This window comes from Quercus lobata, chromosome 9 (genome assembly GCF_001633185.2).
Source record: "Quercus lobata isolate SW786 chromosome 9, ValleyOak3.0 Primary Assembly, whole genome shotgun sequence".
In the NCBI taxonomy this organism is placed as follows: Eukaryota; Viridiplantae; Streptophyta; class Magnoliopsida; order Fagales; family Fagaceae; genus Quercus; species Quercus lobata.
Genome location: NC_044912.1, coordinates 29,043,193 through 29,058,876, shown reverse-complemented (window position 1 = coordinate 29,058,876; position 15,684 = coordinate 29,043,193). Strand labels below are relative to the sequence as shown.

General features: G+C 34.1%; 1 protein-coding gene across 2 annotated transcripts; it reads right to left on the bottom strand.

The window, feature by feature from the left end:
• Positions 1-1,606: 1,606 nt before the first annotated feature.
• LOC115960316 (small RNA degrading nuclease 5) lies at positions 1,607-14,506 on the bottom strand. 2 transcript variants are annotated; one of them, XM_031079141.1, is made up of 14 exons: positions 14,177-14,506; positions 12,717-12,773; positions 12,563-12,628; positions 11,738-11,871; positions 11,521-11,633; positions 10,168-10,296; positions 9,983-10,053; positions 8,382-8,441; positions 7,312-7,367; positions 6,713-6,773; positions 6,329-6,596; positions 5,600-5,781; positions 5,213-5,508; positions 1,607-2,011 (listed from the first exon to the last, which is right to left on the bottom strand). In XM_031079141.1, exons 1-14 carry the CDS (start codon positions 14,279-14,281, stop codon positions 1,888-1,890), a joined length of 1,722 nt encoding a protein of 573 aa, XP_030935001.1. In that variant the 5' UTR covers positions 14,282-14,506; the 3' UTR covers positions 1,607-1,887. The 2 variants fall into 2 exon arrangements, with proteins under 2 accessions (XP_030935001.1, XP_030935003.1); XM_031079143.1 differs by having other exon boundaries at positions 12,713-12,773; positions 14,177-14,191.
• Positions 14,507-15,684: the final 1,178 nt, after the last annotated feature.

Below are 15,684 nucleotides of genomic sequence, written 5' to 3'. Positions count from 1 at the left end.
ATCAGCCCAACACAGTTGTAGTGAACCAAGCCTAGTCCACCAACCATCAAACATTATTTCTTTGGAGGCCCAAGATCCTTATCATCATTTGGGCCTAAGTATTGTCCAAGACAGGAACCCACACCAACATTTCAAATAGTTGTCCTAAATTCAAGTTGATTTTATTTTTCTTCTTTTGCATAGAAAGACAATCAAACAATTCCCAAAGATGGGCCTTGCGGATTGGATCATCAATATAATATACAAAAAGAAACCCCAAATATTCGATATTTTATAGAAAAAAGAAATTTAAAAAAAGACACAAAATAAAAAAATAAATATAGGTACAAATATTTTAGAAATTTGAATAAAAATATATGTTAAGTTATTTCTTATATTATATTACAATTTAATAGTACATTTATGTTATCTTAATATAATTTTATAAGAGATTATAAAAATTTTTAAAAAATAAAAAATAAAAAATAAAAAACAACTAATTGAGCATTAATGTATTTAGTATACTTATCTGTTCAATTTTTAGTTATGTTTTCAGGAAAATTATATAACCAGTTAAACATTTATTCCTCCATTCACTTATTTAGCAAGAAAAAAAAAAAGTATTTATTGTCTCATATCATTATAATTTAAAATTATTTTATTTTAAATCTAATTAACATACGTACATATTATGATATTACCTAATCATTCAAATTAGAGAAATATCTTCATAAATTAAAATTCAAGGTTATAATAAAATTATGAAAATGTTGATTTTAATATAAATAGAAAAATATGGAACTAAAAATATTAATTTTGATAATTTCATTGTCATTATAATAACACACCTAAACAAAATAAACAATTATAATGTCAATAAAGTTTTAAAACAATTTTTTGATAATTTAATTGTCATACAAGTATAATAAAACATGCGTTTAATACGTGTTTTATACTATAGAAAACATGTTTTTTTTTTTTTTCTTCAAAAAATTAAAAAAACAAGTTTTTTTTTTAAAAAAGATAAAATAAAGAAAAATATGTATGGACGTGTAAGCCAAGGAATTGTTGAAAATAAGAATTGGGGGCAACTCTGCCACTAGGAACATTCAGAGCCTACAAAGCTTGACTATTTTGCTTTGCTCTCACACTAGTGTGAATGGAGGGCTAGTTGTGAAACCTCCGGCTAAAGCCTAAAGTTGTGGAAGAAATTAATGCTAAGTGAAATTTGAATCTTTGTGGGGCAATTTCTAGAAAACTCGATGCCATACCTCCTGATGAAGATGTCGGTAAAGGCTCTATGAATCCTATATGGTGTAGTCCAAGTATTCTCAAATGGACAAAAAGGTTTATTCCTATTCAAATTTGCTCATGTGAAAACTAGAGATGCTGTTTTGGGGGGGGCCAATGATGCTTCAATAAAGATTGTTTGTTTCTAAGGGTGGTTAATGGAGGTAGATATTATCAACTCAAAACTTTCCACAAGAAATGGAAGTCGATATGGGTAAAATAACAAATAAGAGTGACAATTTTTATTGGTGGATCGCGATAGTGTCGTGTCAAGATAAGGATATTCGATTACATGAGTGTTATTGTGTCAAGATAAGGATATTCAATTACATAGGTCTAACACGAATAGTTTTTCAAAGAATTTAGAATGAAAAGTCAGTAGAATACCTGCTCTTTGAAGGCAAAAATGAGATTGGACACACTTTTTTATCACTTGCACTGTTGACACCGACAGAACATCAAATACTGGTCCTGTCACGACTAAATTTTACAATTTTTTCCAACAATTGTAATCATGCCCTATTTCTATCAAAATTTTGAAAGCCTCACTCCTAGGGTAAATGCTAGCTAAAATACAAGATCATGAGAACAAATTTAAGACGTGCATATATTTTATGTTCAATTCTTCACACCTACAAAACACAAAGCCACCTCAGCTTGGGCCTGGAGCTCTTCCAATACCTTTACCAGCTTCTCACGGCATAGACTGGTTTCACTCTTCTCTGCAAGCATTTTCCTCAATCTTCATCCATGGGAGAGAAAAGAGAACAAACATCAGATGGAGAGTAATTGCAATTAGTAGAAGGAAAATTGAAATATATTTACTATGAAATGCTATGCAACTATTCAAAATCTATATGATTTCATCAATATCTACCCCTGTATTATCTGTGCACTTCGAATGAGCACGCTCCCTCTCTTAGAGCATTCTCATCAGCTCTCTCAAAAAAAATGTCATTTTAACACACCAAAAACCCACTTTATCATTTTAGAACATCATTTTACAACATATCATTTATCAGATGTTCTGTACTTCAATTCTATACATTAAAATAATATTTCCTACCCATTAAAATAATATATTTATCCAAAACACAGCAAAAATACAAATGCACAATCCAGTCACCACCGGGTCCAACAGCCACCGCTACAAACACCACCACAACAATAACCACCGCTACAACCACCGCCACAACAACCACAATCACCGGATCCTCCAACAAATTTCAAATCCAAAAACCTCAACCAAAAAAAAAAAAAAAACTCAATCTTCAACAAAACCCAAACCCAATATATCAATCAATGACCAAACTCAACCAACCATCGGCAACGAGATCGGCGGCAAGAGCTGTGGAGGACGACGAGCAAAGAACGGCAACTGTGGAGGACGACGAGCAAAGATCGGCGACCACCCCTGGGCGAGCAGAGCTTCAGATCGGCGAGCAGAGGTTCAGATTGGCGAGCTTCAATCGGCGAGCAAAGGTTCAGATCGGAATCGCCTTCTCAGGAAAAAAAAAAAACAGAGAGAGAAAGAGGCGCCGAGACGGAGAGATAAAGAAAATGAAACTCAGATCGGAATCGCCTTCTCAGGAAAAAAAAAAAAAAAAAAAAAAAAAAAAAAAAAAAAAAAAAAAAAAAAAAAAAAAACGAGAGAGAAAGAGGCGTAGAGACGGAGAGATGGAGAGGAGAGACGGAGACCAGAGAGCAGAGAAAGAGAGAACTGGGCTGCGGAGAGAGAGAAGAGAATAAAATAAGGAAAAAAATTTATAACACGTGTCCGTACCGTCTCATATTTGAGACGGTACTGTAGAGGTGTGCCAAATTTTTTGGCATTTGGCACACCTCATGAGGGTCTATTTTTGTTATTTGGTGTGCCAAATGCCAATTTGGCATTTGGCACACCTGATGGTAGTGCTCTAAAGTGAAAAAACTTTTCTTATCATTATGCTACTACTATGGGCTAATATACATGTATGCCCTTAAGTTTTTTGGTGGTTTCAATTTAGTCAATGTGTAACTGATTTTTGCCATCAAATATATATAATACAATTCCTGATGGCAGTAAAATTCAGGTTACAGAATTTTCCTAGATGACAATGCTTTTATGATGTGTACACACCATAGATGTAGCATTTATGGGAGGCGTGCATTACAATGCACAAGGACCATAAGTGTGCTCAACCCTATTATTACTGAAGTAATAGATACTATGAGCTGAATGGAGGTGCAAGACCAGCCAATCTATGGGGTAGTGGCCACTTGAAGACAAATAGAAACATTTTTCCTCAATATTTGAGATCTAATGACATCCTTCTTATACGGACCTAATTTTATGCCTAAAATTAAGTCAGTGCATGTTTAGGCCAATTTGATTTTCATAGTAAAAACAAATGCAGTTTTGATTTACCAAGGGTGTATGAATTTATCGGATTTCCCTGTAACAGTATATTTATAAGGGGAACTTATATTTAAACCTATCTTGGCTAGGCCCTAAAACAGTCACCCCTTTTAGTTCCAGTTTATGACTTGCACCCCCCCACCCTCTGAAGTTGAGGAAATAGGGGTAAATAGCTCACAGCTTAATGTAACTTAGGCCACAAAAGTCACTCAACACGTTAAAAATCACATCATGCCAATCCAAGCAAGTTTTACAAAATCAACTTTACATGATCTCCTTCCAACCTCTTTAAATTTAAATGAAGATAAAGTCTACTAAAAAAAGAAAGGGGGGAAGGGGGAACTTCATCTCTCAATTTGCTCGCCACTAAAACAGTAAATGAACTTTGGTGGTGAGGAAATGAGTGAAATTCACAGACACTCTCCATTATATTCAATAACCCACCAAAGTTCGGCAGGTCACAGAGAGAGAGAGGTGATTGGCAAAAGCTGCAACCCAGATCCAATTCCACCACACTAGCAGAACCTATCACTAGATTCATCACCTAAAATACTCAATCATTGTCCAGGTCATGGATTGTCGATAATCTGACAGATCAAAATAAGATTTAAAAATAAAAAAGAGACGCTGAAACTCGTAGGTGGAGAAACACTGAAATAGAGCTCACAATAAGGTTAAAGAACACTACCATCTTTTATTCTGATTTCTCAACCACTTTTAGAAACAAAACCAAAGGTGGACAGAATTTCAGTTTGGCAAAGTTTGGTTTCTTGATGTGATGAATGGCATGCTCTGATTTCAAAAGTATTGAAATTTGTGCAGTATTGTGGTTGTGGGCTGAGTTGTTTAGAATGGTAGATTGGGAGGTGGCATTGGCAAACTTTCACAAAGCTTGGCTTTTAGGGGATGGTTGCAGGAATCGGGATTCAGAATTTTTTTTGTTTTAATACATGTTTATTTACTAATAAAGGAGGTCGAGGAAGATGACGTGAAGTTAGTGTAGAACTTGTCATGAGTGCCATAATTTGATAACATGTCTAATGATATTTTTGTAGTTAGATTTCATTATTGGCATAAACTATATTTCATTTTCTCAACTTCAGGACCTGCAAATGTAATTTTACCAATAAATAATAAAAAAACATCCGGCTGAGAATGAGCGAATTGTACCACTACCACTAACAAATGTGTTCATTACTTAAGAAAAGAAGCTAAACAATACAAAAGTGGTAGCATTTTGTTGTGTTTAAGTTGATAATCATTCTTCTAAGCTGGTAGCAGTGGCACCAAATTAAACATGATAGTTGTGTGTGTGTGTGTGTTTTTTTAAAGCAAGAGAAGAATACAAGGCTGGCTTCCTCTAGATAATGTATGGATTCCAAACATATCAAAAACCATCTGAATGTGGGTATAAGGAAATATTGGTCCAAATATGTTGTCAATTACTTGGCTATTGGCATTTAAATAAAAAGTTATATTTTTTTGGAGTGCAAAAAAAGGAAACATGGCATAGTAAATGCATAAAACAGATCCAACAAGCATTACCTATGGACGATTGCTGTGTCACCATGGCCAGTGCAAATTATAAGCATAGCATTAGTGGGTAACGTGGCATAGAGGCTGCGGATTCTAGCATCCAAGCGGGTTAGAATTTCCTTTAGTTCAGGCTTGATGCTGCATTTGACACCTTTTTTGTTAGCAGACTTCTTATGACATGTAAGCAATGACATCATCTCTGCAAGTCTTCCATTTAATTTCTCTGCATCCTCTGCTTGTTTTCTAAAATAGGAATTAAGTTCTGAGAACTGAGTCCAGACAAAGTGCACCCGTTCATTCTTCACCTGGAAGTAACAAGAGATGTAACAAGCTTGTTACGTAGATGGTTAACACATAAGGAGAAAGGGACATTTACAACCCGTTATAAAGATCTACCTCCTTTCTGGCCTTTGCTAGAGCTTCTTCATCAGAAGACACAGGAAATGCATGGGATAACTCAGAGGTGTATCGCTTCACTATGGAGATATCATCAATAAAAGAAGAGGATTTGCCAGACTGACTCAAAATTGTAAGGAGCTTTTCCCGCATGTAAGATGGAGGTGAACCAAATTCAGGTCCTAATTCCAAAAGAAAAGAAAATAAGAGCAAGTACAAGTGTAAACTATAACCTCTAAACGGGTTACAAAAGAAAATTTAAATATATTTTAACAGATAAATATTTTCCCTATGTTTCATAATAAGTTACTGAGAACATAGGTTGTTACAGACAAGATATGAGTATTATATAGCCACAATGACAATGACATCTACATTTATATCTCCACCAGTATCCTCCATGACACTGGAAACTTCTACATAGTGGCTCCATTCCCTGCCTCAATTAATAGGGAACCACATGTAGTTGAGATATGGCTCTTCACAAGGACTATGTTTGGTGTAATGAGCCCAATTTTGTTTTAAAGTAGCAAAAATCTTGCAAAGATGATAATTAATATCTTCCACCTGCTTTTCTTAATGAATGTATGTGTGTGTGTGTATAAGCTATTTTTTTCTTAAAGATCTTCCAAGTTGGAACTATCAAATAATCAAACTATTAATTCTCCAAATCTCCACTATTGCCCAAATTTCCATTTGCTAATGGTTCAATGGAAAAGAAGTACTTGCCATATCGAATCTTTAAAAGTGCTAGTTCCATGGTAGCTTTTGCATCTTCAATACTATCATGACCATTGCCTGACTGCTGTATCTCCTGAGAAAGAAATTTCCTGGCAAGAACTCTTAGAGCAGTTTTGTAAGATGCACCACGGGGGTGCTTGTACAATACTGCAGTATCTATCACCAAACCATGAGAGATCTTTAATGCTAACAAGTCATTCTCCAAGGAATGCCCAACAAGGATGGTCTCTTTGTAAACCAGCTTTAGAAAATCTTCCTGAACATGGAAGCAACTGTAAATAAATAAAAAAAGTAGTCTTAACATGCAATCAATCAGTGAAGCAACAGCATACAATCATGTTAATCAAGTAAGCATACACCCAAGTAACAAACCTGAATTTCCTTAAGACTTGTAGTCACCCCATTTAGCAATTCACATGTGATTCCACTAAACCTGAATATCCACAATGAATTATTATCAATGGAAAATAATCAAGTCAAATCACTTTTGACACTGATAATATATATGCTTTTTTTTAAAATAGGAAATAAAATTTTATTGAATAAAATGAACATCATGTTCATGATGATGAACACTCATGAAAACTGATAACATACATGCAGAGAGAGAGAGGACATCCAATTGGCAGAGTCACAGCGTGTAGGACTCAACTTTTATTATATAGTATATGATATATAAAATAAGAAAACAGTCCTACTTAAAAAAATAAATAAATAAATAAATAAAAAGACAATATTGATGATACATACTGGGAACATCAATATGTATCATGGGAAGTTGCTAAAACTCCAACGAAGTTGCTTAGCATTACAGCTTGCTTTAATGATGAAAACGCAAGATATCCAAAAACCTAAATATTTCTGTTGAGTTCATTTCTTAAAAATCAGCTCAAAAATATCCAAATAAATGTCTACCAAAAGCTCAAACAAAAGTGTATAAATGTCTACTAGAAGCTCAAACGAAAGGGTACCTGGTGTTGTAGTCAATGATAGTGTTTGATGGTTTAACCAATTTATCTAGCACAACCTGGAAAAATTCAGTCATGGCTAATTAGACATCCAAGAAAAATAACGTTCATTCCCATCCAAATGTTTAACACCAAGTGATACTGCTTTTTAATTATAAAATTAAAAAGAAAACAAAAATTAGGTATTTAGTACTTACACTAAAATTTAATGAAGAATGGACAGTCAAAATTTTGGACGAGCTGTATCTCAATGTATTTGAAATTTGAATACAATACTTTGACACATTGTGAACCCCATGTTGCGATATAAGTCATTGATGATGTCAGTGATGATGATATTTTTTTTATTAGTAATAATATACCAGTATTGAAAGGGTTACAAGATACAAGCATGCTTTATGTTAAAGACAAGAATAAAATAATATAGAAAAGCGGAAGCAAGAAAGAGAGAAGAACACAAGGGATTACATGGTTTGGCCAATGGCCAACATCCACTGGATAAAACCGTGGCGGCTATATCTTTATTGTATTCTCAAGTGTTGATTACAATGAACTATAGTAGGGTATATATAAGCCTTACATGGGCTTACAATATATTGGGCCTCTTGGGCCATTTTACATTAACATAAATAACATAAACCCAATATCTTCAAAACTATATATCAATAACAAAATGCAGCTGCTATTTAGGGAGGATCATCAAGATACAAGGTACCTCAAAAAACCAGCTTTTTCCATTTTTACAAACTTCAGTACAAAACAATGAAACATAAATATATTAGTAAGGTGAGACTGAGAGAAGCCTAGTGTAAATTGAAAATGAGAAATATCAATGCCATACCACATTGGGCAATGGAACATGATAAGGTCCATAAGGATGAATTTCATTCACACAAACTTACGCAAGCATATCACACAAGACAAATGAACATTTAGGCAACTAAATGCAACTTTTTAGTGTAACAAAAATGAGACTGAAATCAACAGAAAGATATTCTACATTCAAAACATGTTTATGATAATCCAATTCCTTTTGCAAAAAAGGGATAAAAACAAAATTAGATAGAGCATACCTCTCCTCTGATATCCACCAAGGTCACTCTTGTAAGCTCAAAACCCTCACTTGTGATACACTAAAAAAAAAAAAAAAAAGATCAGGAAAATGTAAGTGCACAAATGACCTATCTGCTATGGAAGAAAAGGCTGAACTGTGACTATCAAGTGCCAACAAGTCATATGAAGAGAAGACACATTTAAAATAGCACAGTGACTCTTAACTAGAAAGTAGAAAAAAAAATTATATTCAATTTTTAAGCAGGGCAGTAAAAAACATGCTTTCAAAAGACAATGTTCAGCAGATAAACATCCTAAATTTGAATTTTGAAGTTCAAACATATGTTACTCTCTAGTAGGAAATTCCACAAAAGCAGACCAAATTGTGTTTTGCATGTCTTCTGCAGTATAATTTTATAGAATGAATAAACCAGAAAAAAAGTAAAGACATTAATGCACTGAGCCTATAAAATAAAAAATCAATTAGGCATTCTGAGAAATTATGATGCTAGAAGGAAAGTTGCTCGAGTTTTACATAATATAAATAAAAAATAAAGACCAAAAAAAAAAAAAACAATTGCTCACATATATCATGCAAGAACCTAACTACGAAAGGTAATTACAAATTCAAAGGTCACTGAATTAAAAGGGAGGAAAAAGCAAAGCAAGTCCAAGCACAAAAAAATAATGATGGAAAGAAATTCATGCGTCAAGAGGTTACCTCAAGTTTTCCCCTTTTTTGTAAATTAGGTTTTCATGTAGATAATGCTGAGGTTACTTCAACTTCTTAATACAAATACAACAGGATTTTAATATTAAATAACAAAAAACCTGACTCAGCTTAATGACCTATAAAGTGAGCCAAGTTTACTTACAGACAGATTGGAATTTGCCGTTAAAGGAAAAACCAAATGAGAAGATAGGAAAGAAACTAAATAGGTGCTACAGGGAAAAATGCCATAACATGAGTTTATCAAATGATCAAAGCGCTTTCTAATATATATCAATATAGGTCATTAAGGGTAAAAATTACCCTCAGGACACCTTAAAGAAAAAGAGTTTAACATCAATGAGCACAAATTAGAAATGTGAAGGTAGAAAGTAATCATCAATACCTCACTCAAAGCCAAAGAATCAGCAATGTAGCTGAAGGTTTTATAATATAAGACAGAGGACATCTTACTTCTCACTTCAAGTGGGACAAAATGGCAAAAAGAAATCGACAAAAGCATCAAATATACACATAATGGCATCATGACGTCAACTTCTAAAATCTTGTTTTGCACTCAATAATGAATTGCCATCAAATTAAGCAATTATAGGTCATAATCCTCACTCAAAAAATTAACAATACTGACAAGATCACTTTTTCACCTGTTTGCTTTCATGCCAACAAGCAACGCTACTATTGACTCCCATAGGATACAATAAATGGAAACTCTACCAATCAAGGAGCCACAAACAAGTATTCTATGATATGAATAGAAGATTGTGCTAATTTTTCTGTCACTGAATTCTTTTAAGCTCAAATTTAACATTAGTTTATAATTATCTCAGTGCTAATTATTATATGATAAAGCATTTCCTCATTATTAACTCAAATTGACATCTACGGACTTACCATCTCACAATCAAGTGCCAACATATCATAGAAAGAACATCCTGAAGGAGCCGGAAGAGTAGAAAGAAAACCTGTGTTTAATCAAAGTAGAAGTTAAAGAACCATCTAACATATTTTGAAAAAAAAAAATCCACTAGCAAAATAAGTATAGCTAAAGATAAATCAGATTTGTATATTTATTTCACCTGGCTGATTGAGACAATATCCATTGTCTTCTAGTTCTTTCTCTGTAAGTGTGTAATATGTAACAGGGAAAGGTAAATCTTTCATGAGTTCGAGACAGGATGGAACATCTGTACTGGTATCACATCGTTCTGCATAATGACAATGCCATTTCATCAGATGATTGTGTTGAGAAGAAGTTAATACATTTCTCATTGGACAAAGTAATGAACACACATCTGTGCACTTCATTTAAAATCTAGTTTGGACCAGTTGGTCTGACTGGATGGGCTGTTACTGTTGACTGGTCTCAGGACTGGCTGTCATTATTCTCTATGATTGTCTTCATAGTAAACCACTTTTGACACATCGTAACTGGTGGTTGAACCAGAAACTGCTAAACCACTTGCAGTTTGCTTGACCTGGCAGGTGTAGAAACTATTCTTTCTAGATGAGGGTGAGAGTGGTTAATTAATAATGCAAATGGTTGACAGCATGAAGAAAGCCACAAACACTTCTATTGAAGCAGCATACATTGTTTGATATATGATCATCACAATCTTGTACATATTTGTCTTTACACCAAGTTTGGTAGGAGAGATGCAAAGTAGTAAAGATGAAGAGCGACAGAAGGGGAAGAAGGGAAGTGAGGGGAGTCCACCTCCCACTCTTCTTGTTTGGAAGGATGGAAAGAAAAGAGAAAGGAATGTGCAAATAAAAGACTTAATTTTACCAGTTTAAAGTGAGGATGAAATTGAAAATTAACACACTTCTCTCAAGAGGCCATCTCTCCCTCCTCCAATCTGCCCGTTTTGGAAGGATTTTGGTGGGCCAGGGGCGTTTGCCTCCTGCTCCCTCCCCTTCTCCTTCCATTTTTTCCTTTTACCAAATGGAGGGATTTATTCTCCCTTCTCGTTTCTCTCCAAACCCTTTCCAACCCTCCTCCGATCCCTCCAAATAAAAATAGTGTTAAGGTTTTAATCCCTCCAAACATACATGGTATTAAGGTTTTAATGCAAGAGACACCCCCCCACCCGGGCAGGCTCAATTATCTACTTGCATGTTTCCTGCTCTTGCATTATTAATTTAGCAATAATGAAACTGCCCTGCTACAAAGTGCAATTTTCAAACAGACCACTAGCCAACTGGAGCAAGTAGTAAAGCAAACAATTACTTATCCAAAAAGTAGTAAAGCAAGCACTTGCACCACTGCCAATAACCATGCAACCCTTTTCATGCCTTCTTTATAGCTCATACAAATTACTGAAATACCATCTCATACTAGTTTGAATAGAAATTTCTCAGGTACAAAATTATTGAACACCTAATTTCATTATGCAAAATGATGATTTCAAGACAGAATAATGACTAAAGACCTTGTTCAGAAGCCAGATTAAGTTTTTTTGATACTGAATCAATTTCATCTCTCTTTCTTTTCCGCTTGCAAGTTAGGAGTGCATCTATTGTCTGCATTCCATCTGATACACAACTAGCCAAAAAAAAAAAAAAAACATAAACCATAAGGACTGTACAGAAGAGAAAGATACACAATAATATTTCGAAAGGGCAAAAGAAAAGACATTCATTACTAACCTAAGAGCCAACACTGCCCTCGGATTGCCACAGCATTCTTTAAAACTACGAAGTATTTTAGATTGTGATAAGTACAAAGCTGCATCCAGGCCCGGGACATAAAGCATAACCACTTTTGGAATAAGAGGCTTGTTCTGCAGTTCATAAGATTGTTGTATCAGTAACTACAGCTCTACCCTATGTTAGTTAGGATGCCAACCTCAATTAATAGGGGTTGTAGTTATTGACTTGTATGTTATTTTAAAAACCACGACCAAAAGAAGTCGGAAAAAAAATCTATGAGATGCAAAGCATTCATATATTTAGAGAGCTGAAAAATCAAATTTCAAGAATATGTGCTTGTGATGAAGCAAAAGATATTAAAATTTTCAAGAGGGCTCCATAGGCGAGTGCCACATGATCTATTATTTAAAAGAAAAGCCACCTTCAGCATGTGTCCTCTTTTGATATTTAGCTCTTTAGTAGCACTCTCTCATATTTTCCATCAATACCAACAGCAATGAGACAACCACAAGGAAAAGACAGCCAAGCTATAGGCCTCATATGAAGTAAAAGTGCACTATTATTTTGGTCACAAGCACAAGAAATATGAGAAAATCTTGCTAGAGAATAAAGACAATCTCTAACCTAAGCAATTAGTTGAATCACATATAGTTTTGAGCTCACTAGTAATAAACAACAGAAGCATATGCAACTATGATAGTGTTGTATGGATATGTAAATTTTTTTCTTTAAAACAACAACAAAGTCTAAGTTCCAAAAATTTTGGGTTAGCTATGGATCATCAACAAACTAATTGGGCTCAGCTGTATTTTTTTTCTTTACCTTAATAAAAACCCATGATGGCAAGAATCCTTCAGCAAGCACCCAAGTTACAAGCCCTTGAACATCCTGTATCATAAATTAAACACTGATCAAATTTTTCTTGCTCCTTGGCAAAAATTGATTTCAATAAATTTGGTTGTTTGCAGAGACCTACTTGGAAATTTAAAGTTGAGTTAGCATCTGGCGTCTTGAAAATAATTTCTGCCTTACCCTGTAAAGGCACATCGAATTAGATTTATGATATTTGGATCAGACAAAAGTGTCATGTTTCCAGCTTGGACATGGCATGTCAGACATAGCAACTTGCAAAAATCCAGACCATATATATATATATATATATGTTAAAATTTGGCAAAACTATCAATAATGATAGTGAAGGAATCTATACAACAATTATTATGTAAGTTCTTGACATAGACAAAATGTGTAACATGCTTCAGTTTTGCATGCTTTTAAGGTAATAACTTCGTCAGAACCAAGTGCATGAGTATCGTGTTGTCACACATTTGACAAGCTAATTTTGCAATAGGATGAGTCTTCTACAAATGAATATGATTCAATATATTCCAAGAGCCACCGCCCACTGGACCAGCATACTTGGTACAAAGAAAAGGCATCTCTTTTACATCAGACAAAGTTGTTTAAAGACAACAGCTTTTATCAAGTATTGTTGCAGATTATCAAAACACCATCCCAAAATTTTACATGATTACTTCTAAAGAGAAGATAGCTTTATAAGTAGTTTCCTCAAATCCACACATTCACCATAAGGGTCCCTTCAGCAAGAAAAATAATGGACTGCAGTCGAGCGGTAAGATCTCCCTCTATCAAGTATGAAACTCTAGAACCCAAATTAGCAAACACTATGTCTGTTCCTATTAACATGCTGTGTGAAACATTACAACCACTATTTTGGTAGAGACAATAATTAAAAAATAGAGGGAGTGATTAAAATGAGTACAAGTTTATTTATTTTAACGAAACGGAACCTCCAACCCTTGGGAATAAACCACAGATACACGACCCCACCCACTAGAACTCTATATCAGGTAATCCAAGGGAACTCCTAGTGGGTATCAAACCTAGGATGTTTGGGCCTACAATTCATTCCAAGCCTCCAACCACTAGGCTGCACCATGACAGGTCGAGTAGCCCTTTCCCAATCCCAATGCACAAGGCGGAAATGTAGTTGGCAGGCACTCTAAGATTCTCAAACTCGAACCCACAACCTAGACAAATAGACATTTCTTTTTTTTTTTTAATTAGATAGAGTAAGAAAATGAACATTTGTCATGTGTCAAATTCGAAGTTTCATAATTTACAGCAGAAAAAAAAAATGTTTCAGCTTGATATGCAACATATATCAGTTTTTTGAATAAAACCCATTAGTAAATAAATCATTTCAATTCAAAAAAACCAATCATAAATTAAAAGAACATAATAATAAAGAAAGATTCAGCTAACAACTTGATAAACATGTACATTATCAATTAGGATTTCTATATTACTATAATGACAAAAATAAATAAATAAATAACGTAGTGAAAAAGAAGTACAGCACTCGAATTAAGAAAGAAAGAAAGGGTGAAAAGGTAAGGGAGAGAATTGTAGTACTTGAGGTCCATAGATATCGAGGAAATCGGAGCGCTGGTTATTGGTAGTGGGATTATCTTCTTCGGAAGCCGAAGAAGCTTTGCACTTTTGGTTTTGAGAGAGCATAGTTGGGACTTTGTGTTTCTCTCTCTGTGAGTCAATGGAAATTACACTTTTAGATACACAGAGGAAACAGAGAGCTTCGAAGCTACGGCAACATAAACCCTTTTATAGGATGATGAACTGCATGGGCCAGCCCAATGCCGATTATATGATAATTTCGGGGTTAGGGTTTTTTGGGTCATGCTTCTGCTTTGGGACTCTAACATTAATTTTCTGGGCTGAAGTTTTATTGGTGGAAATGTGAATAAGGGTGAAATACCAATAATAAATATGCATATATATACATAGTTACACACAAACACACCTTTGCACCTTTGTGTGTAATAATTTATATCAACACTTTTTATTTTTCCTTCTCAAAAAAAAAAAAACTTTTTATTTTTAATTTTCTCTCTAAGTACAAATAGCACTTACCATAATTTGAAAGTTTTTGCTCCATCAAGTCCTTATTTCTTTTGAACAGTTTGTATTAACTTTACAAGTTTCACAACCAAAGACAGAGCTAGGATTTCTCTTTTAGGAGTCTAGAGTATGAATAAAAGATTCACCATTAATTAATAAATATATAAAAATAAATAAAATCTCATGTCTATTAAGTGTTAACAAATATAAATATATTTTAAAAAGATAATTACTATTTCTTAATAAATTTCAAGTTTATTATCTATCGAAGTATATTAAGTTTTATAGCAATTTTCATTATTCTAAAGCTAGAGATTACAATTAATTTCCATATATAAATAAAACTATGTTGTTCATATCCTATTTGGCATCTAATTTCAAACACACACAAAAAGAGAAGAAGCTTTGAGAACAAATAACAAAAATCAATTTTAAGAACTATTAAAAAAATGATAAATTGATAACTATTGTATGGGGTAAAAACTTATTAACCCTCTCGGGTTGGGCCTCTATCTGAAACAATTAATTTGTAGAAGTGGACTTTAAAGCTAACAATTAGGTAATGGAAAGAGACTCAACAAGGAAAGACTTGAAAATTAAGATAAAGGACAGATGAACGATGTTTTATTGTTTATTAACTCTTCTTGTGCTAGCCAAGGCACATTATGGTGTGATAGCAATAAAAATACTCAAGTGTTTACAATAATCTCTCTTTCTTAGGTTTAATATTTTTCAAATCCCCTTGACATGTGGGGTCTTTTCCTATTTATAGTTTCATTGCTGCCATCTTAGCCGTCCATTTGTAGGGTGAAAGATCCTCTTGGTGAGATATTTGTCACATCTTCCCATTCCCCTCCTTTTAAGGCTAAGTTGAGTAGGTAACAAGCTATTGGGACACTATTCAGAAGGTCATTTAGTCATAAAATGCGGCATGGCTAGTTGGTGCAATGGATTTAATGTGGAGGACATAGTGGCTTTATTAGGAAACTTCCTCCAACTTTCAT